We start from the raw sequence: 24,642 nt of genomic DNA on the forward strand, positions 1-24,642 counted from the left end.
GTTTTCAGCTTTCTTTCATTTGTGGTCTTCTAAAAATAATTGAATGCTGATGCAGGTCCCTTTGGAAATTTTGAATGGAGGCGCAGACTTCTTTGAATTGTAAGTGTGGGTATTCTCATACTTTTGTTTGATCTTAGTCATCTTTCAGGGATCCCGTAGACATGACCTGTGGATCCCCAGGGGTCTGTGGACCACAGCTTGAAAACCACTGACTTATACCATTGACAGCTGGCTACCTGTACTATACTTGATCTGAGCCTTCAAGAGGCCGAGAAGTGAACATGCACAGCCTCTCCAACATAGGCTGTCACCTGTTGGGAAGTTTCTCTTTCTGCCTCCCTACACAGTGTTATTCTGAACTCTTTGGCTGTGTCCACATAAGCATAGATGTTTGGTTCCCTGGGGACAAGTAGCAGTGGCACATGTTGCACCGCCACTACTTGTCCCCAGGGAATGCCCGTACCACGCATGCTTTGGTGCACGACAAGTACACTGGGCTGGCCCCAGCAGCCTTACCTGGGCTCGTGGGAGCCTCCCAGGGCTGCAGCAGCAGTGATTCTGCTGTGCAGAGCCTGGCCAGCAGCCACAACATGGCTCCAGGTGACCCATTTCTGCTTTTGAGCGGCACACGCTGCCCATATGTAGACTGCTCTGCTTTTTTTTTCTGTGGGTATTTTTGACCCCTGGGTATCAGGGGGAGAAAAGTGGAGTAGGGCACACGGGCAGCATTCCTTTGCAGTGCAGAGAACATCTGAATGTGCAGCATGTGCTACCGCAGACGTATTTGCAGTGCCACATACCACAAGGCTGTGCTCGTCTGGACACAGCCCTGGCACTTAATTTGAATTCTCTTTCAAGATCCATACTTGCCTAGCAGCAAAAAAAATAATTTTCTGAGCTGCCTTCCTCCTTACCTAGAATTGTCCTGCTTTTTCATTTGCAAAGTCTTGTTATTTTACATTCAAGGGGCAGAAACTTGCTGTGCCATTACTATGATAAAAACATGCCGTGCAATAGTAGGGGAAGAATTAGTATTTATGGTTTAGGCATCTGAGCTGGGCTAGGGTTACAAAAGATTATGTCTCTCGCTGCCGCATAACATATGCACATCTATTGTGTGACATATGCATACACATATGCTGACTTTAGGGTCTATTGATATTCCTTCCCTTTTAAAAAAAAATCAAGTGCAAATAAAAGAATATGATATCAGCTAAAATGAACAGCCACAGCATAGTAGACCCAATTATTAGAATACACAAATGGATATCTCATAAACATATTTTTTGGGGGGGAGGTAGTCTGGACTTTGCTCAATAACTGCCATTTTTAAAACTTTATGATTGCATGTTTTTTTTCTTCTTCTAAAGTCAGTTCCCTCTGCACTGACTTTTCACCTAGAGCCTACAGTTGCCACCCTCCTGGTATTTTTATTGCCATTTCCGGACTGAACATGCATTGATTAACCTTGTCAGCACAGGGTCATGGTCACCAGCATGCTGGTTATTCACAGGAAATAGAGCACCAGTGTCTCACTTTATGGTGTTTTCTCTTCTATATTTTTTCTTATGCCCATCTTCTAGGGACTCTGTGAGACTGGCCCTTAGTGGGGTCACTTATGACCCCGCTGAAGATAATATAACTCTTGTGTTGGCTGTCTGCCACCCATTTTTCTCTTAAGAATCTAATGTTTTTCTCTCTCTTGCAATAAGGGTAATTGTTAGCCATTTTGGTTATAGCATTTCTTCTTTTTTAGTTCCCTGCTATATATCTCTTTAGGCTATGTTGTTTTTGATTCAGTAAGCTTATTAGAAGTTGGCACTTGTATTTTTGTCCTTGTGAGTTCCTGAATTGTTAAACCTAGTAAAGAACTATGGCAATAGTCTAAAAATGTGCAGCACTAATCCCTTTAATGTCAAGATTTTTTATTTTTATCAAGTCCCTTTGATATTTGTATTGACTTTACTGTTCATAAAGTCAATTGTAAGGACTTGATATGCTATATTTAAACTGATGTTCCAAAAAATTGCTGAAATGAAGCATTTATAAATTGTGGGATGTTATCTGTTTTTAGCTCCTATGGAATCCCATGGTGAAAAAAACTCCAGTTTACAATGGATTATTAAATTGCTACTTTATGTGTCATGTAACAGCATAATTCCAAAAAAATAAAAAAAATACAGACCCTAAATGAAATCCATCAATAAGAAATAATCTTCCATTTCATTTAAATAGATCCTTGGGCCATGTGCAATTAGGAGTCTCATTTGGTTTCAGTGGGTTTTTTTGCATTCTGTCTCCTGTATTTATTGCAGATTTCCACTTGGATACCTTATCTTTGATGGCAGCATGCATGCCTGGCCAGAACAGAACACCTTGGGCTCTGTTCCTGAACTTCTCAATACTCAAATGGGCACTGTAGGTTATACCTAGCATTTCCAACCTCATGTTTTGTGGTGTTATGACAATGTTCTTTGTACGGAATCCCATTATATGCAGCAATTTCATCCTTATAGTCTTAATAAGTTTTATACTTGGAGGTGTCTGGGCTTTTTCTGTTAGCTTTCTGTCTAGAATACTTTGCTGAAGCTCTTGTAAGGTTGGGCCATTTCATATTTCTTGCTTGAGTTTGTTAAATTTTGTGTTAGAAACAGGTAAAACTTCAGTTCTGTTTACATGTTTCCCCTTGTTTTCACTGTCTAAGCACAATCTTAAAAGCATGTATGCTATCAAAAGCTTCTTACTAAGACCTTGCATTTCTTCTGCATCTTCTTATGTTGCACAGTGTTCCACGCAGGCACAGGTAATGCCTGCATGAACTACCTTTCAGGAAAGGGCCTTAATCAGTAACTTTTCAATTCTGTTATAATTTTCTGAAGTCTGGGCTCTGCTTTGCACAATGGCACTTCTACTGTTCCAACTATTCATGGTATGTTTCTACTTTGACTTACTTTTTGCACGTAACAATATTTGTGAAACCATTTACAACCAATGTCTTTTGCCAGCATTCCCTTTTCTGGTGTTTGTGTTTTATTTACTGTTTCTGAAGCATGTGCCATTTAACCTTCATCTTGCAGAAGCACAGCCTTAATTCCTTATGAGCTAACATCAGCTCATTGTAAAAATTTCAAAGACTCCTCAGTGATTTGAATCTATGTCCCATATCCTATTGTAAATTAGGTGATTAGGATCCTAAATCCAATGGACCTTCACTGGGATTTAGGCAACTAAATCACTTAGGTGCTTTTTGGAAAAAAAATATCATTGTTTCTTATCTTAGGCTCTTTCTTAATCTGAAAATGGTTCAGTACTGATGCTTGACAACTTAAATTAATTTCCAAAATCTTTTCTCTTGTCAGTCATTCCATTTCAATTCAAGCAGTCCCCAAGCTGCATTCTGAGGGGAGCATTTAATTATGATGAATTAGCAATGAGTGTGCTTAGATATGTTAACATGTCCATGAATCTCTTTAAGGCCTTCTTGTCTTGGACTCGTTCCATTCATACAGTTGCCTCTGCCTTCCTTGGTTTTGGTCATATTTCTTTGCCACTGAATGTATCCTACATAATTAATCTCATTCAATCAGACATTTACTTTTGTTCAATTCAAGGGTCTTTGACACAATACAGGTATTATGCAATCTCTCATTGTGAAATTGTTCATTTTACCACAGTTCAGGAGATCATAATTCTTTCCATGCCATCCAGCTTCTCAGAGATCTGGTATATGATGCCGTGGTTTATCCCGAGTGCTGAGGCAATCCCCAAAGGAAACTGCTTAAATTTGCCTTAACCAAAAGGAGACTTGAAAGTGCAGTGTTTTGCACTTTCCATATTTGGTCAGAACTGTCAGAATACTTAACTTATACCCAAACTATACCTACTCCTGTGTACTGAAATCCTAGATATGGTTGTCTACTTTCTCAGTTGATATACTTCCATGTAGCTCCATTGACTTCAATAGGGTTTCACTAATGTATATCACCTGATGATATGTCGAAATGTCCTCAGCTATTATATCAGGTTTGCATTCATGTTTGATTGTCTTCTTTACATTTTTTTTTGGTGTATATCTGTCCTTAAGTTATTTAATGGCTGTACAGTTAACTCAGTATTTGTACAGTAACATTTAAATTTCCATCTGGGCATGTTCACCTTTTTAATTTGTACCTCAGTGCTAGAGGTACTTTGGGTGTTAAAGAAATGTTTGGAAACACAGTAATATTTCTATCAATAAATGTTTTATACTCTTAAAACATACCTCTCAAATGTCTCATTATCCTCATCCTTAAAAATACTTTTTCTATCCCAAAAAGTGGAATTCCCACACACATGTGCTCATCTGCCATTGTAGGCTACTTTCCCCCTTTAACACGTTTAATTTCCTCTTTCGCTATTTAAAAATCTGTTTAATGGTATCTCTCCTTCTGCAAAAAATATGAGTTTATAAGTTTTATCACTTGGATTCATTTTGTATCCATTATGTGAAGCAGGCTTGAGTTTTTTATGGACCTTGTCCATCAATTTTTTGTGCTCACTGGGCATGTCTACACATGTGCTTTAATGCACAGTAGCCTATTTTACTGCTTATTAAAGCATCACATCAAAAATCTTGCTAATCTGCTAATGCACAGTAAAAATAGGCTATTGCACATTAAGCATAACTAAAAAAGTGTGCGTTTTTGCTACTATTCAGTAGGGCAGCCTAATGTGCAATTATTTAGTACCTCACATTAGAGGGCACTTTTATATGTGCTCCAGGGGTGAGGAGGTGCTCTGAGAGATGCTCTAATTAAAGCGATGCAACATCTCGTGTATCAGTGTTCCTGCACTTAAAAATGGTGGTGAGGGTGTTTGAACTAAAGTTTATTCAACGAGGTTTAGTTCAAGTGCCCCCGCCACCATTTTTAAGCACAAGGACACTGATACATGAGACACAGGAGGCTTCTAAAGTGCAGCAAATCCCACACTCCAGGAGACTCAATTAAATGAGTCTGCTCCAACGTGCTGTATTTATAGCGCATGAAGCAGTCTCCACACTCATGTATAGGCACCCAGAGGTACTAAATTTAATGTGTATTAGGAAAAGTTCATTAATGAATGTGTAGATACACCTACTGGCTATGCTTACTTTGTACTCATCCCCAGTTTCTGTGTGCAAATTCATTCTTATTTATTTTCAACAAATATGTTGCAGAAATTTGCTTTGTATAGTCATTGACTTTTATAAAAGAGCTATGGCTTGTCATCCACATCACTTTTTTCCTCCAGTTCTATTCAACATTGTGTTTCTTTATTTTTTTACAAGTTTTATTTGGAGCATCTCACTTCTGCAGTGTGATCGTAACTGATTGTGCCACACCCAAATGCCTATGAATGCTCTTGTGAGGTGGTTATAATTTTGTAAACAAAGCCCATAGGGGAAATTCAGCATACGTGAAGTCCCATGGCAACACCATTTAAATTTAAGATACAAGGGACTTTTTTTTTTCTTAAATAACCCATTATGAAAATAAAATCCCTGAGACATTAATCATGTTATTATTTTACTAGTCATTTTATTGTATACTTTTCCATATTATTAATCCTTAGTAGGTGCATCGACACATGCCATTAAGGTGACAAGATAAACTCTGACACAGGTCACGCTGGAGTCAGCCACTCACAGGTGCAGCATCTATGCATGCACCTAGGACCACAGCACCTTGAGTCAGGGCAAAGCAGCCCTGGACCCCAAGTGGCAGCATTAGGTGGCAGAGGAGCTGGCTAGGGCCCAGGGGTGCTAAAATGTGAAGCTAGGCAGCAGGCAGCCTCCATACTTTAGCACCCTCATGTCCCAGCCAGCCCGTCACCATCTACACATGCAGAGTAGCAATAAATTACTCTGCTGTAGGATATTACTATCCCAGACAGTACTATCCTGCAGCCAAGTTAATTAATTTACTGTGCCCTAATACCAGCATATATATAAACTATGGCACTTTACTGAGGAGCTAATTAGTCAACTCAGCAGTGAAGTGCACATGTAGATGCCCTTGGTATTATATAATAATATATAATTGCATCAGAAAAATTTTAGCAAGGAAGGTAGAATGCTTGTCTGCTGTGTAGGGGAGTTAGACATTTATGAATCTGGGTGGGAAACAGAAGCAATGCAGGATTGTAGGCTAACCAGGCTACTATCATTATTTGTTTGCATTACAGTACTACATAGGAGCCTTGCTCATAGGCTGAGACTGCTGTATTGCTGGCATATAAATATGTGGCGAAAAAAAGTTCCTGCCTTTCCAAAGTTTACAATCTCAGTACATTAGATCCAAGTATATTATGTGTGTGTGCGTGTGTGTGTGTGTATGTACATATGTATATATTACCTGCATGTATCTGCTAAAGTTACCAGTAATGATGGTCAAGAGCGGGGGTTGTCACCCTATAGCCTGCAGGACAGACACAGCCAAAGGACATGAGGGTTTGGTGACATTGGACAGTGGAGCTTTCCCTGTGAGGTTCAGAGAGAAGCAATAGCAGCAGGAGGGAAAGTGGCAGCAACAGATACTTTCCCCATGCTGGCACAGAGAAATATGGCAAGGGTGGGTGTTTTCCCTATGCCAGTGGCAGAGAAAAGTAGCGATGGCAGCTGTGTCTTAGTGACTGGCCATCATGGCCCTACCTCTGACCTATACTGAGCCAATCTAATCCACAGCCTTAAAAGATTGCTGACCATTGATCAAGAGTACTGACATTTAAAAAGTCAGCCTCAGTATTTAGTTATTACCACATTGAGATGAAGGAGGGGAGTTGACATCTCGCTGATCTATTATTTCAGTTGTCTGCAGTCTCAGGAATTCTGTACGAGTTTACAAGCAGTTCAGAAATATTGTTTTCAGAAATAAGCAATTAGATTCTAAAAAGCCCTTCTACTATAGGGGTGTGAAATAGGGAGACTTCCATCCCTTCCTATGCCCAATTTTTTGGATACAGGGTGAACTCAATTCTGTAGGGCAGGCTGTTTTGAAACATTCTGTAGCACTAATTCACACAGAGATCATTTTTAAAAGAGGATAAATATTAGAAATCGCAAACCTCACTTTACCTGTCTCACTATCTTATATTTCTCTTAATAAAACTGATACCACCTAAAAAAATAAGTGGAGTGTCAATAAAGTCCTATTGGCTGTTGAACTGAGGATGTTGCAGATTTAAATCCCCCTGATTTTTCTATATTTATTTCAAAATCTAAATTTTAGTAGAAATCTGAACACATTATCTTAAGTTGATATTAGATCTCGAGCATTAAAAACCTGCTCATTACTCTTTTTTTAACTAAGAATTGGAAATTGCATTCAAGCAACTAGGTTACCCATTAGGAGAAATAAACCTAAACCAAAATGTGGCACTTGAACTTCTGAGTATCCATAAATATACTGCCAGATCCAGATCAGTTTTCAATCTTAAATTAAAACTTCCTGGTTTGTGGGCACAGAATTGTTCTATGATCTTTTTTTTTTCTTTTTGTGAAAAAGTCATGAACAAATTATGAAAAGAATTAAAAATGGAATGAAAATGATGTAATGAATGAAAATAAATGCAATAAGTATTAAAATCACTTATGGATTTATCTTCTAAACAAACTGCTGGGACTGTTGTCTTATTTTTTCTGGAAAAAAGATTATATCATGGGGCCAGGTTCTGTTCCTTCAGCTCATATGAACTGAGTGTAGATATTCAAGAGCAGTATTTGCAGAGAGTAATCTTGACAAAAGCCATTTTACATGATAGTTTTTTATCTACAAAGGAAAATAGCATTGTTATAGCTAGGATCTGGGAGAAGCAGTAGATGTTTTAGGGAATAAAAGGACTTCTTTAATAAAACAGTATTACCTGCTGTTTTATAAGGTAAAATTAGATTACTAGTATCTGTAATTTAAGCAAATAATTTGCCTGCCCTCTATTTAATGTGTCAAACCTTGTGCCCAACAAGTGAGTACAACTTACATGTATAAAAGAGTTATAATTTTAAATCATCTTTCCTGAATAATTTCAATAGAGTTATTTTTTTTAACTTTACTGAGCTAGATTCTTAGTCCATTTCACTAATTTTACAAAGAGTTAACTTTATTGACTCCAGTGGGATTGTTCCCAGTTTAGACCACGAAATTAATAAGTTTCAGGTCCATTACTGCAACTTCTGTTAAAATTCTCATAAATGTTAATGTACCACAAACCAAACTGATTTGTCTTAAATATTCATTTCTAAACATACCATTTGGAGTTATTTATAACAAACCAATTGTATATTACCTTAAAGTAAAAAGCTTTTGTTTTATGATAGTGACAGTGTTATTACCATTGGAAAAAAACCTTTACTTTTTAAAATCTATTCACATTAATGAAAATACTTGTCATATAGGAGTAAAGTGGATATTGCAAATAACTTATTTAGCCCAGTTTTTTTTTTTTAATGGAAACAACTTGTATTCACAAATTGATTTTTTGTAATAATATAGAGGTCTGATATTTTCTAATGATGATTCTTTTGGATTCATTTATGTCCTGGAGGCATAACCCACAGAAATGGACCATGTAAAGATGGACCATTTATTCAAAGCAGTTGGAATTCAGTGTACTGCTTCCTGCCTATACCCTCTCCCGTAACCATGTACCATACAGACCTTGACCTTGACATTTTCTCTGACTATGAATACACAAACTGGACTTCAGCTAAGGCCCCTCAGGGTGTATATGGTGAACAGAAGACTAATTTTTTTTCATAGATTTCATAGACGTTAGGGCTGGAAAGGACCTCATAAGATCATCAGGTCCAGCCCCTTGCCCATGGGACAGGAAGTCAGCTGGGGTCAAAGGATTCCAGCAAGATAAGCATCCAAATGTTTCTTAAAAGTGTCCAGAGCAGGTGCTTACACTACTTATGGGGAGTTGGACAGTAAAGAAGTTTTTCCTAATGTCCAACCTAAAACGGTCTTGTAGGAGTTTGTGACCATTGGACCTTGTTGTCATCCCTTTGGACACTCTGGTGAACAGGTGTTCTCCCAGATCCTGATGCACATCCCTTATATACTTATGTATTAATAAGGGGTTCTTTCCCCACCCAACACTGTATCATATGTAAAGCTTTCATCCTTCATGGTAGTTGAAACAGAAAAAATATTTCTTTGAATTTAAAAACCATATTTTCAGCTGTGTTCATATCTTCCAATTAACCTGAATTCTATTAAGTTAGGAATATCTGAAATAGCTAAAACAGTGATTTTTAAACAAATACAGAATGTGAATTGGAATGGTAAGTAAAACAGAATGTTAAGGTTAATATTAGCTGATCTGGAAAGAGAAAAACACCTTGTACGTTAATGTAATCATTCACTTTGAATTCAGGCTAGTGAATAGTTATTGGAGAGCAATTTATTACAATCATAGGAAAACACCAAATGATTTTTTAAAATAAAACGCATTTTTAAAAACATCAGAAAAACAACAGCTTTTGCAAACAATACATAAGGCAAAATTGTTACAGTCTCTTTGTCAGCTCTTTTTTCCTTCTACAGTGACAAGTGCTCTGTGACATGAAGGTATGTTAACATGTCAGTGTTTCCTCTTTTGTCTCCTTTCCCAACATAGTATAATGTCTAGAGTATAGAAAGATGTTTTCTATATCATACATATTCTGTCTCACAGCCATTTATCCCTAGTTATAACCTTTGCCATTCCTACTACTCTACAAAGCTGTTTCTGAAAACTATCCTTGCTTTTAGCAGAACATGGAATTAAAGGTTTTTGCCCCAGTTTACCTCAAGGAAAAGGCAGTCAGTGCAGTGAATTACACAGCAAAACTAACACTATATGTTTTCAAAGTGCTATTCATACACATTCCAGGACGCTGACATTATTACCCAGACTTGGTGAATGAATGTGGGGGGGGTCCCATTATATTCACTGAAAATGTGTGGGGGCTCAGTATTTCTGTACATGCTGAGGACTTATTAAAGTCAAAGGGAGTTATGGGGTTCAACCTCTCTGAACATCAGTTTCCAAATGTCTCAATAATGTTTTGGAATATTTGGCCAAAAACAGGTCTTCTTTTGTTTCGCCATAGTTTTCACTAGAATAACCTGCCCTTCTCAATGTGATATAATTTATGCTGAACATTTTTATTAATTATTTTTTAAATCAGGCTCAAGCCTTCATAAGCTTCTGTAACTTGGTAGTATGTAGGAGTCCAGGAAAAAGGTCATTTGTTTTCATAAAATGAAAACAAGCAGTTTTTCTCTCCCTTGCTAATGACACTTCACCCCAGAAATAGAGAGCATTGCTGCTGCTTCTGCTATCTAGGGAGCCTTAAAGAGCTTCTCTCAGACCTCATCTTCCAGCTGCCAACCTGCCCCTTTGACCACATGACAAATCCTTTCAATCAAAGAGACAAATATGAGGAAAAAGATCAAAAATCTATCCAATTTTGTAACCCTGTGGTACAGTGGCACCTCTCAAGGTTGCAGATCAGCGCAGGGAGGTTGCTGTGCATATAGAACGCAAAGTCCAGTAGTTATTTTAAGGTTTAGTTAGGCTAAGTATTTTTATTAATTAATAAATTAATATTTACTCTTTGAGTAAATTTACTCTTTGGTAAAGACTAACCAAACTAGTTGGTTTTCTCAGTTGCTTTGCTAAAGCGTGGGCTAAAAGAAAAGGTATTAATATACAAAGGCAGCAATTCAGCCCTACTACATTTTCTATCATTGTGATTACATTTTCTTGATTATTTTGTAGTTCACCTTCTGCTAGTAAAAAAACCTCTTAGTGTGACTAAGTGGCATTCACAATCCCATTCATTTATGGCTGTGGTTTCATTGGAGATAGAACACTTAAGTAAAGGTCAAACATACTCCAGCTTGAGTCTTTGGCCCCATCTTGCAAATAGAAATAGAATATGCCGTTCTTAAGTGACATGTTTTTGTAGCTGTTTTCTCTTTACACTCCAGTTCTGTTCGATGCAGTTGGCACAGTTCCTTTGATCAATTTGTTTCGTATAATTTTAAATAGTTAAGAGGTTTGCACACAGTGACCATTGTAAACAAAAGAGACAAATGCTAAATAGCTAAGTTCAGCAAGTCCTATGTCTCCCACTCTTTGTTCCCCAATTCTCTTCCAAAATATTTGATGGATTGGTCACACCACCAATTAAATATAAGTTGTGATATTTTTTACCTCTGCCTTTAAATTGCTCCTAGGAGGAGTTTGGTCCTTCAGACTAGTGAGTCTTTCCTGGGACATACTGATTGCTTTAAATTCCCTTGGATACAGTGTACTCAGCAGCTCCTAGGAAGCTCTCAGCAAGCACATTCAGAGCCTCACTTTTATATTTGTTTCTGCAGGGAAGGGTTATAAAGTACAAAGGAGCAAAAGAGCAGGGAACTGACAGTAAAGCAAATAGCAGCAGCACATTCAGAAATAGCAGTTCAAGAATTATGCTGCAGCTAGCCGATAATTTCAAGATTGTGCAGGGCAAGGAGCAGGTTACAGGTCTTTCACATCAGTCTTTATTAATAAGCTCCCCACCCCTGCCCAAAACCTAGACTAGAATGGGATTTTTACAGCACTCAGTATTTGTCTGATTTTTCTTTCATTCAAATCAGTAGTAAAATTGACATCGATGGCAGCAAAGGCAGGCCAATGTTAAACGCTTTTGAAAAATCTTACATTGTTGCATACGCTAATGAAATCACAAACACTGCCTACTGCATCTCCTGCTATCGTCATGGAATTGCTTCTCTCTGACCCACTTTCACTTCCAGGAAATGAGATCTCTCAAGTGAGAGATCTCCCTGTGGTTCTTCTGCTTGGATCAGTCCTGACATGGAATGGCTGATTGGCAGCAAAAGTCCATGAAAGTTTAGTGGTGTCTGTTTGAAGATGATATGTATTAGTTCAGTTAACTGTGAACATAGAATAAGCTAAACAGACCAAGACATACTTTTTGGGGGGAGAAGTGTTTGCACATACACTGTTATCCAGGAAGTGCTATTATGATTTAAAATCCCAGCCTCCTTGAATCCATAGTAGCTTTCAAGTATGGACAACCCCATTTCCTTTACTGTAAATATTAAACATTAACCAGGCCCTTAGGATTTCAGAAATGAACTTTTGAGCTTGTGTGTATTGAGACTTATTCCTCTCCTAATGTCAGTGAATCTTCTCTGGTGGGGGAGATCTGCAACTGGCCAATGCTACTCCCAGAATAAGGAGTGTTGGCATCTTCTATGAGTGGGGCACTCTGCAGGTCATGCTTTTTCATATTTGAAGCATGCCATGTCTTTGGCTACTAGCCTATTAAGCAACACAACCTCGATATATCTGGATATACCTCAGTGCTAACAGTGGGCAGAGCACCAGGACACTTGATGCTAGTGTGGTAAAAAATCCGGGTTTGCTGGCACAATGAGCATGCCATGGTGGTGACTGAATGCCTAGTACTAGTATTCTGAATCAATATAGTTAATTTAAAAACCACATAGGTATCTGTGTGTGCAAGTGCAGAGAGACTGTAAAACATAACCAGCTTATAAGAGAGAGGCTTGAATTTAATTTAATAATATATATCCCATTCTTTTTCACCCCCACAAACATAGAAGCTTAGTGAGAGTGTAATATTTATAGCTTTGGAGCTGAAGTACAAAGTATATGTGCAAAGAAAAGGCATATGATGAATTACATTTCACTTGAGAAGAAGAAAATGCAGGCAGCCCTCCAATTTTGAAGCATTCAGTTGTTGAGAATTTATGGAAGCAGAGACAGGGACAGAAAAAGTCTCTAAAATTATCTCAGTTTTAAAGTTAGACCACCTCCATAGACCTGATATAGCTTCCACTACACCTAGAGAGGCTGAAATAACGGTGTAGTGCTAGTAGCATAGCCTTCCACTGCACACTTACTTCCTTCTCTGACCTGCATGCACCTCTCCTGCTCTCCTTTGCAGGATTGTTTTTTTTCCCACTTTGGGCATGTGTCCCACAAATGGCTTGCCCATAATCAATGGAATTTTACTGGTTCCCATGTCAAGAGTCCTCAGCATCTAAAAGACAAAGACAGGATTTTTCCAACTGTTTGTTCACTCAGATTCCACTAGCAAAATGCTTTTTTGGGTAGCCTCTCCCTGTTAATCTCCTGTGATTTTAGGTAGCCTGCCTCTCATACTTTTCTCCAAGGGCTTTTTCTTTTGTGTGTATTAAATTCAGATATCCCAGAATATATTCTGCATCCGTGCCTTCATTAAGACTTGCATGCCATAGGACTTTCATGTCTGTAGCGCTCAGTGAAGGAAGAAGTGCAGGGGCCCTTTCTCACAGGAGAAAACAAATATTTAAAACATTTCCTAAAACTAATATATATGTTGAATACTCTTCACTATTTTGGTTGGACCCTCCAAAAACAGCATGAAAATTTAGCATTAAGTCATTTTTTATTTTAATCTTATGGTCCTGTGACATTAATTAGGATTTAATTGGTATCTGCTTATGAAGGTGTATTTGCAGATACTAGAATATGTAAGCAGGAGATAAAGCTCCACTCAACTCTCCTTTATCTAGATACTTATACCACAGAGCGTATGTTCAAATGAGCTTAGCACTGGCCTAACTCTACTCCCATTGAAGCAAAAAAGTCCCATTGTGGGAGTTTGATGGAGGGAGTGCCAAGTGCTTTTCAAAATCGCACTCTGTGAATCTTGATAGTCAAGAACATTAATTACAATACAGGGACATCATAGTGATTCAACATTTCCTGTTCTAATGCAGGGGTTGCTTTGCTTGGCCGAGTCACTTCAGCTAAGTGCGGTGGACCACCAACAGAGATGGCAGAAGATGAAATAACATAAGCTGGGAGAACAGGTTGAGGGACAAGTACAATGAAAGAGGGGATGCTGGAGAGAGAAAAATGAATGGTGAAAGGAGGAAGAGTTATATAGTGCAGGGAGATAAGAGAGCCTGAGAAGGCAAAAAGAAGGGATGGAATACAAATAAAAGCTCTTAGATGAGGTAAGCAAGAGTGACAGGAACAGTAGAAGAGAGATGAATGGAGAAGGGACACCAAGTGAGCATGAGGCAAGGAGAAGGATCAGGGAGTAACACTGTGCTTATAGGAGTAGCAGAGGAGAAAAATGAGCAAGGAGCTATGCAGAGGCGCGGGAGAGAGAAACAGACATTGGGGACAAAGATGAGAGTCTAGGTATATGAAGGAAGAGGAAAGAGGTCAGAAGCGAAATGAAAGAAAAGAAACATCAGGTGAGGAAAAGAAGAGGGGAGGTGAAAAGGGTAAAATAAAAAGTAGAAGGAATGGCAGAGCAGAAACAGGAATGGGAGGGATAAAAGATGAGAAAATAAATCCATCCCTAACAGAACAGCTTCACAGATAAGGTGTGCTGCTTGTAGGAATCCAACTGAGAGAGTTTTACATGGTTTAAGAACTAAAGGCCTGACTCTTTAGGAATCAAGGAGTACCCAAAGCCCAAATTTAAGTGAACTATAGTAAGAAAACTGAAAATAAATGTAAAAGGGAAGAGGAGAGGGCAAAATGTCTGTGTACCTACTGGAATTACAGCAGAGAGCAGTCCTTCTTCTTACATTTCTGTAGGGAAAAACCCAGAATTATCTTCTGTGTTACATACTTATATTTGAGACTGATAACCTACCAAGACACCTGCTCAAATACTAAGATTTAGAGTTATAGCTTTTCCTTTCAGGTTGTATTTCAGAAATAGTTCAGAAATGACTAAAAGTTGTTACCTCTGGTCATTATTCAATGCTGTAAATAAAATGAATTTAGGTTTCAGTCTAATTCTTCCTGAAGAGGCAATTTACATTATGATGATGACCACCACAATTGTTGTGAACAGTGTTGTTGGCAATCTTAGCAAAAAGCCAAGGAAGGAATAGCACAGAAAACGACTGTATTCTCAACCCAGAAATGCTCCCTCCAGGTCAGTGCAGAAGTGCATGGGAAGGGCAAAGGAGTGAAGCTTATTCTGCTGCCATTTCTATTTTATCTGGTTTGGAAGTTAAATAGAAGACTACTATGTCAAGGGCTGTTAATATACTGATTTTGATACATACTGAAATTCATATAGACACCAAAACACACAAAATCTATACCTTACAGTAAATAGTATTTCTTTACTCAACAGGTCTACCTTCTTTTTTCTTTCTCCCTCTCTCTCCTCCCTTTCCTTGCCAAAGTATCCCCTCTAAATTCCATTCAGTGAACTACAAAAGAAGTATCAGTAGGACCTCCAGGCTGCTTTAAATTCCTAACTTTGTTAATGAAGCAATTTATTGTTTCAGAGGAAAATGGTTTTATGGTTGCAGTCTTCAGGTCTGTAAAGAAAATTGACTGGTTCTAATCCCAGCATGTCATCAGACTTTTTTGTGTGACCTGCCCATCATTTAATGTCTCTATGCCCCAGTTTCTTCCTCTACAAAATTCAAGTAATACTTCTTTTATCACAAGAATGCTGTTACAGCAATGTTTGCAAAGCACTTTCACATCCTCAGATAAAAGATGGAAATGCAAAGTTTTATTGTATTTGCCTTGACAGCCCAACCTGTTCATTCCAACTCTTGGTGACTGATCAAAATAAGGCAATATCTCAAAACATGAGTACTTTGAGGACAAGTATGTTAGTCCCAAAAACTGAATAAAAAGTAATTTTTTTCTAATTTTTGACTATTCTATATGTTTTAAAAAAAGATCACCTCTTTATTTTAGAAACTGTCATCATGATCAAAAAAACAAAAACAAAAATAACTCCTATAAGAAAGGTACAATTTTATTAGCCTTTGTAATGTAGTCTTAAAAAGTCCTGTACAATCAAGGGCCTTGTTACATATTGCACTGTAAGTTGCTCAGATGTTTGGAATAGTCACACCTTAAGGCTAAATAAGACTAAAAACCTTCTCTGACTGTCCCCTACCTGCACAACTGTGACTTGCCACTAGAGGGCTGATGCCCAGGGACCTGACCAGGAGCTATGAGTTGTTACTACAGGACTGGTGAGCTAGGACAGGCTTCCTTCTATCCATCCTGTAGGTGGAGAGGTGTGAGAGATGGTTATGAGTGGATGGGATGGGATGAGATAATGAAGCTGGAAGCTGGAGAGTTAATGGGATGGAGCTGGGTAATGATACGGGTGGTGGAAAGGAAATGGGGATGGGGTAATGGGTGGTTTGATGAAGGAAGTTAGTCACGGAGGGATAAAATAAAAAGAAATAAAAACAAAAAGAATTTTAAAAGAAATCAAGAATAAGTAAATTAAAGGTCTCATGTTTTAATAAGTTGGGATTTGAGTTTGATGTATGGGGGATGCTGGTCATGCTTTTGGCTGGGAAGTGGGAGCAGTGAGGTAAGGAGCTTTTGGGAAACTGGGAAACAAGCCTCAGCTCATGAGGACATGCTGCAGCCTCCTATCCTGTACCTCTCTCACCCCACCTCCTCCAAAACCCCACTCCTGGACCCATCTGTGCCCTGTGACCTAGCTAGCAAGCATGTGCTTTGCAGGCTGTTCCTGTGGTGTGGGAGGGTCACACCTCTGGGGGCAGGAGGGGAGGTTTGCTTGGTGCCAGAACTGCCCCTGGAGCAGTAGAGTTCAAGGGGTGGAAAGTCGCTCCACATAGGACACGAGGGTTGGGGAGGGGACACTGCATCCTGGGACGCTGGAGAATTGCTACGGGGGCAGCTCATCTGTGCGGAGTGACCACAAATTGATAGAACAGAAACTGAGTAACATGAATCAGGGACAACCTGCCCTGGAGTGGCATACCTTTAAGCTGCCTAGAAGCATGCTTAAAATTAGTTTCAGATGTTAACGTGTGGCCAATCCAGGAGTTAAGAATTCCAGGAACTACCTAACATTATTGTGCAACAAGGCCCCAGATGGCTTAGTCCCATTAAATTCAAAAGGGTCTTTCCATAATAGTTTTTATCTATACCTGGCCTAAAAATGTAACACATAGATGTTAGATATTCTGATATGCTTTGAAACCCTGTGTTGATTTGTTTATCTTTGTAGTAGCACTAAAGGTTGCAATGAGGTTCGGATCTGCTTTGTGGTGAGTGCTGTATAAACATAGAGACAGGTGCAGTTCTTAGCTTGGATGAGATGGATACCGATGATGGATTATGAACTGTTTTGTAGCTGTACACAGCTGTTGAAGTCCAGAATAGCCTGGCAATGATTAAAAAGGGGCTGCTAGCTGAGGGTTTTTATATGGCCTATGTGAATTTCAGCTCCAGGGAAGTGAATTTCCTAAGACAAAAATGAACTGCATCAGATGAGGACTTTGCCATAAACAGAATTGTCATAAACAGAATTTCCATAAAGAGAATGGTCTATAATATTATCTTTTTTCTTAACTATTTATTGATTTGTGAAGTACCCACAGAGTGCTACCAAGCCCCCAAAAGTTTACAGCCTAGACAGTATACAAATCTGCCAACTCATGTGAAACTCAAGAATACATCTTTTTTTCCTAGTAAAAATAAGGTTTGACTCATAAAGGGAAAAATTATCAACCCTAGTTTGTAAAAAGTTGTAAGTATGTTCTTAACTCTAAGCACATGTAGTTCAGTTGATGCTAAATCTGGGCCTATCTGAGTAGTTTCATGATTATTGTTTGAGTGTTTTTTAATATATAAATGAATAGAGCTTTACAGATAAATGAGCTGACTAGAAGCGAGACATTCCCATTTTTCCTTGTGTCATCAGCCTTTACCTTTTTGTAGCAAACTCTCTAAGAGAAAACAATATTGTGAAGTGAGTACGTTGGCAACATATTCTGTAATTTATTGTTTCAGAGCTTGCAGGGAGGGGGAAGCCTTTCTATTTTGTACCTTCATCTTCAAAATAGGAGTTGTCCTAATTCATAAGACTTAATACAGGGTGGGAGCTGAAGGGGCGAGGAACTCTTTCTGGTCTGTCTTACTTTTGTGTAAGATCCTAAATAAATACCCACAAGTGAGGATGTATATTAAAAAGAAAAAAATCCCCTAGACCTAGAGAAAAGCCTGGAAATGCATGTTCAAATTATTTTATTCTTTTTAGTCTGCTGAGTTGGCACTAGTCACTTTTTGTTTGTTTGTTTGTTTGTTGTTTGTTTGTTTTGCATGGTTCTTCTGAGTCCAAAACCAATACTGAATCCAGCTGTCACAGCTTGTTGTTTAGCTGCCTTCACTGCTGCTGGAACGTGCATGTGCTCTGGCAGCAGTTTTCTTTGGAACATCCAGTTAAATGAATGGGACATCAAGATGCTCTAGGTATGTTCAGCCCCACTGGACAAGCTCATTTGCTGGATGTATCCAGTATGCTATTTAGTAGTGAAGTGGTTAACAGGGATGGCCTTCCGAGATCATTGTTAGGCTTTAGAGTCCCTTAACCTCTTTGCTGTTGAGAAAAATGAAAAAGCTCCTTTGCTAAAGTCATTTTGAAAGCTAAAAATCAGTTTCTGCACCTGTCAAATTATATTCATTTTGTTAACTACCCATGGCAAAATGTATGTTCCTTTTTCCACTTGTTCTGAGTTTGATTTTCAAAGGTTTATCACTAAAATTGCCTCGTGTATTTGCACATGGAAACCCCTGTGCTCACAATTTTCAGCATTAATCTATGCATGCATAGCTGACCAGCTCAAACATTGATATGTTCTGATATCAGGGCTTGAAAATTGAATATGCAAGCATTTGCATGTCCATATATTCTGAAAATCTGGGCTCGTGACTTTGATGACACTGAGGATTTATATCTAGCTATATAATTTATATGGGATGTAAAATAATAACACAACACATTGAGGCCAATATAAATTTATAACTAAACAAGTAGCATAGCCCAGAAATTAGTACATGAAAGTTCTTTTTAAAAGCCTTGCCTGCATGAGAGAGTTGCACGGCTTTAACAAAAGGTAGTTTACATTGTTTTAAATAGTGTGTACCCCAGTGTGGACTCCCTTATTTCAGTTATGATTAGGACTGATTTTGTTTGGGAATAAATTGCAATTCTTCTGAAAAAAGCCACTCTTTAACTGAAATAAGAGTTTAGAGGTTGGCAAAGAACTGACTCAAGTTACCCTAGTAGGTAGGGAGGTAGGGTGGAGATGCCCTGTGGGAGGATGAAGGAAACTCCTTTCAGAGTTTCTGTGGAAATTATGACTTCCAAACTCTGCAAGTCTCTTTGTTTGAAAAGAAAAGGAACTATATGTGTTACAAACAGGGTCTACTGGGGGAATCTGCTAAATCTTTTCTTTCTAGTGGTCACTCAGGGTGCATACAGATATTTGGGAAGCTTAGTGGGAGTTTAGGTTGAATTACAAATGGCCACCCTTAGGGACCTCACACTTAGATCCTTAGTTAGGTTAATCTAAGTTCAAACTGTACAGAAGTTCAAGAAGTTTAAACCAGTCTAAAAATGGCTGACCTAGTTTAAGTTAAGTGTACCTCCAAGGTAATCTAACAGTTTAGGTCCATTGAGACTGATCTAACTGAACTCTGAACTTCTGCACAGTTCCCAGAGCAGCCCCAGGGCTGGAAAAGCCCAGCCACTGGCTCTAGCCCTGGGTATGGGCTTTTCCTACCTGCTACCCTGACACTGAGCTATATTTAACCCCATGGACCAGCCAGCCTCCCCAAGGCCCGCCAAACCCCCATCCCACAAGCTGCTCCCAGTGTTGGTTTTATCAGCATTCCCCAGTGCCGGGAGTTCAGGAAGTAAGTCAGGGTGGAGGGAGACATTGGGCAGGATGGGGGTGGGGGGTTTGGGTCACTGGGGGAGTTGTTCATCTGGGGGTGGGGGGAGTCAGGGGGTCTAAAAATAGCCCTCCCGTTCCCCCCAAACCCCTGCTAGTCCCCCTGATCCCACAAATCCCTTCTGCACCCCACTAACCCCCTGTGGACCTTGCTTGACCCTCTGATCCCCCAAGCTCCCTTAGTGAACCATACCAGCCTCCCCATTCCCCCACTTCCTCCCATGGACCCAGATTGTCTCCCTGATTCTCCCACCTTCCCTTCCTCAGACACCATTCCCCCCCCACCCCAACCCTCCAGCACCCCTGTGGACCCTGCTTTCCCCCAATCCCTCTCCTGAGGACACCACTTGCCCCTGATACTCCCTACAGGCTCCCCTGATCCCCTCCAATCCCCCCCACAGACCCTGGTGCCCCCCCAGTTCTACCAGTCTCTCCCCCTACAGCCTCCTCGCTTCCCCAGTTCCCCCATAGTCCCCTACCAGCCCTCGCATCCTGACTTACCTTAGATTGGGTGGTCTTTTTTAATTTAATCTAACCTACCTCTAACGTCCCTGAATGTCTGTACATACACTTGAAGGAAAGGTCCACTGAGAGCCAAAGTTCAGGGATGCTTTGCTTACTGATGGGATAATAAAGGTCCTTTGCTCCATCTCCTCTGGTATGACATGATGAGAGGCCTGATCCAGATCCCAATGAAGTAACTGACCTTAATGTGAATGGGAACTGACATTAGTAGTGTTCCGGATACCTAAGGAAAAAGAGGGGGAAAAAAGACACTATAAAACATTAATTTTAATGCTTAGGTCTTACATAGCAATTTTCCATTTGCAGATGTCAAAGCACTTTTAAAAATCTAAATATTTTAAATTGAAGCACTCAAAAAGCACCATTTTAACCATGCATTAACTACTTAATGTTTAATTGATAATGTCCAATCTATAAGACAATTAAGCCTCCCAGGACGTGTGTGTTAGTCATCTGCATCTGGTGCAGGGCAAAGGGAAAATATGCAAACTGTGTATATAGTGAATGAAAAACTTATTCGCTGTGTATTTGAGACCAGATTATGCACTTATTTGTATCTGAACATTGCTCTGAACTTTAATAGAGATACCCAAGTTCAGCCTCACCCAGAATTTAGGTGAAGAGATAAATAAACTTGAATATTGCATCTGAATAACATTATCTTCATTATTATTTGGTTATTCTCTGTATCACAATAATGTCTCCAGCCCTAATCCAGATCAGGGTCATTACCTGCTGGGCGATGTAACACACCAATCTGAAACAGTTATATAGAGAGAAAGGTATAAGAAAGAAGGGAAAAGGAATACTCCGTTCAAGTGTGACATTGGGGCATACAAATTAAATGACTTGCCTAATGTGTCAGGAATTTTGTGGCTGAACAAGATATTAAACGTACCGAGGTATACATGGGAAAATATCAAGAAAATAGCAATACGCTGGTGTATGTATGGTGCCCCTCACCTGATCTCACCACCAGGTAAAACAGCACATCTAAAATTACAATTAATAGAGACTCTGGTTGAATTTTTGTCCCTCGGGTTACACTAATTGAGTCTGAGGCTTGGAGCCTGTGAAGCTCCACAAGAGTAGAAGGTTATAATGAGCTGAATAAAATCTTAAAGTTCAGCCTTCAAGGGTAAAAGAATACCCTTCAAGGGTATGAGAGCTCCTAATTACTTGGACCCCTGATTTGACAAAGATCTCCCCAGAAACGGCTGTGAAGCAAGAGTTCACTTACGTAAAGCCTGCATTAAGCAAAAGCTTAACCCAGGGAGATCAGTAATTTACGTTAAATCAGGTCTTCACACACGCAGGAGCTTCAGGAGCTTGAGTGTTACACCCCACCCGTCCTCCAGAAAGCTCACATAAGCATATTTTAACTAGGAAATGTGTAGGGTTTGTCTGATTTGTACATGACGTAGTACATAAAGTAGTTTCACCTCTCTTCCTTTTTTTTCCTTTTGACTAATTGAAGGAACTAAGACACCTTAGCTTTTTTGAGGCCTACTTCAGAAGTTCAAACACCCGCTGCTTGTTTTCATTAACATTTTAATTTATTCCTGATCATTCACACCTGTCTCCTCTATGTAGAAAATAAAGTACCGTGGGTTTTTTTTCCCTAATTAACTATGACTATTCAAAATTCTGCAGCATGTAATTAAAGCAACGGCTCTTTTGTCCAGTTCGCTGTTTCTCAGTGGTTGGATTTGCATCCACGTTACTTTTAGGCTGAAGTTTTGCCACAAGAGGGCAGTCTTTATTTTTTCTCTGCATGTTTCCTACCTTGCCTCTCAGAGGCTTTTTTTCTCTAGTCCAAAGAGGTCAAGTGGTATCTGAGTGGCGCTGCCTACCTGATAGTGTTGTGTGTGGCAGACTTAGAGCAGCAAAGGCAGCTGGAGACAGGATGCCTAAGATGTAATACTGCCATTATCTCAGTCTCTAAACGTTCAACAGAGGGTGTATGGGTTTGGACACTGACTATATCCAGCGCCTGTGATGAGGTGGCTTCAGGCTGCTGCTGCTCAGCCTTGGAAAAGCCCTCACGCACCTACAGCTTCCAGAGGGGAGAGGACCTGGAAAGCTTCTGCTTTCTGCTTCTGAATATAGCAGGCATTTCTGGCCTCTGGTTTGGGATTAAGATGTGACCAGAGTCGTATCTGGGGTTTCCCAGGTTGGCATCTGTAGAAACAGCATCCAAATCAGTGATGTTTTCTGATGGACACTGAAGTCTTTGGTTGTTTCTTTGAAATAAATTACCCTATTTATATACACACTTATATATTTATTTTAGGTGTCCCACCCCCGGTTGTGATGGCTCTGGACACATTACTGGAAATTATGCTTCACATCGAAGGTATGTAAAGAAATTCTTACGGGTTGTTCAATATAAAAATATCAGGCGGTGTCTATCATGTAAAAAGGGAAAACCACTCTTCTTCTTTTTGCTGAAGAGGGTAGGGCAAGAAGCAATGGGGCTGAACTGTGGCAAAGCAAATTTAAAATAAATATGAGAAAATAAAATGTCCTTCCTGTCCATACAGTAGGACAGTGAAACAAGATGCCTAGGGAGGCTGGGGAAGCTCCTTTACTGGAGGTTTGCAAGAGGCTGGATAAGCTTTTATCTAGGAGAGAGTAGGAACTGCTCCATCTTGCATGTGTGGTGCGCACTGAGGCAGGATCAGGTATACTTCGACCATCCTAGACAAAGACTTATCTAATCTTTTCTTAAACAGAAGGAGAATTAAAGAAGACGCCCCACCTTGCTCCTCAACCAGTCAGCCAGATTTTGCTAATGTCTATCCTAAATCTCATTTTCTCCAAATTAAGCTGATTTCTTTCCATCCTGTCCCCAGTTCAAATGGGCAGCAATTGATCATCATCTTTATGATTTTTACATATCAGATGACTATTAGCATGGCCCCACTCAGTCTTCCCTTTTCCAGACAATCTCATCGATCATATTTTCTAAATCACTTTATCATCCTTCTTGCTGGTAGACTCTCACCAATTTATCTATATCTTTCTTTAAAATGCAGTGCCCAGCACAGTACTCCAGCTGACTTCTCACCAGTATTGAATAGGGCAGAATAATTACCTCCCATGTCTTTCAGACACCACTCCTGTTACTACATATAACAACGAAGCTTGTCTTGTTTTGCAGCAGCATCACATCGTAGACTTAAAGATGCTTTAAGCAAAATGAGAAAAGGACCTGGGAGAGAAGGGAAAATCTTAATTTGTCCAATTAAACTACTGGTATTTACATCAGGTAGTAAGAAAAGTTGCAATGGTTGAAGTTTAAGTGGTAACCATAGTATCTTCTAATTCACATAAGAGGAGCTATGAGGGTACTACAATAAACATGGAGTGGTAAATGCTAAGTAGTTTACCCCATGCATCTACATAAAAAGTATAAGGGAAAACAGCTGCTTTACACTGCAATGATTCCACTGCTTAAAAGGAGTAGTGGAATGCAAGCTCTGTCAAGTAACACAAGCTTCCTGCTCTCATTAGAGTTGGGCTTGATTGTCTTCTCGGTTTCAAAGATCTATCACTGGGAACTCAGCTGCAGGCAATAGATTCAACAGTGTAAGACTGGTCTAAGAAAGAAAATTGAAACATAAATAAAGAACCAACATTAAGGAACCTGCCACACCTTGGAGCCCACTATAAATGACAAATAAGTTTTCCTTTAAAGCCCAATTAAATTTGAAACTAAGAATTACCTTGAAAAAGACATGGTGTAAAAATGTTAATATCACCTAAGCAATCTAGGATTTTTTCCATTTTCATGAGTGATTTAGAGCCAGAGTTTTAAAAGTATGTAGGTGCCCAAAGATGCTCAAGCCAGGCCAGATTTAAAAGCTTAGATGTTTCCAAAATCCTTATCTCTATATTTAGACACATTTACAATACCTAGACTCCTATATCACTTAGGAGTCTAGATCTTATCAACAGCCAATAAAAAAATTAAGGTGTTTTGCTAAAGCAATGCCCAAACTTGTTGCATCTGCTACTTCAGTACCAAGCAGAAACATAGATTCATAACATGGTACAAATGATATCTATAGTCTTATGGCCAGTCTTAAAAGTAATCTAAGCAGCCTGAGAAAACCCAAGGAATTTGTAATCCTGAAAGAAACTAGGAAACTAGGGAGAGATTTTGGGCAAATGAAATGCACCAAACCAGCAAGTGAGATGAAGGACATCCCTGCCCCTCATCTGTGACATATTTCAATTCTGAAAATATGGAAAATGATCCTTGAGGACATTTTCCAGAGCTATTTGTGGCCACTGGGTTTCCAAAAAGACATAC

The 24,642-nt window shown here is 39.3% G+C and overlaps 1 protein-coding gene across 12 annotated transcripts in view; it reads left to right on the forward strand.

The window, feature by feature from the left end:
• Positions 1 to 24,642, forward strand: part of MYT1L (myelin transcription factor 1 like) — a 485,235-nt gene that overhangs the window by 414,203 nt on the left and 46,390 nt on the right. For all 12 annotated transcript variants that reach the window (XM_019537449.1, XM_019537454.1, XM_019537450.1 and 9 more), the window contains one exon: positions 22,618 to 22,680. In XM_019537449.1, the coding sequence (XP_019392994.1) occupies positions 22,618 to 22,680 (63 nt within the window). The remainder of the gene's footprint in view (positions 1 to 22,617; positions 22,681 to 24,642) is intronic.

The sequence above is a fragment of the Crocodylus porosus genome, unplaced genomic scaffold (assembly GCF_001723895.1).
Source record: "Crocodylus porosus isolate Cpor-Errol unplaced genomic scaffold, CroPor_comp1, whole genome shotgun sequence".
NCBI classification, from domain to species: domain Eukaryota; kingdom Metazoa; phylum Chordata; order Crocodylia; family Crocodylidae; genus Crocodylus; species Crocodylus porosus.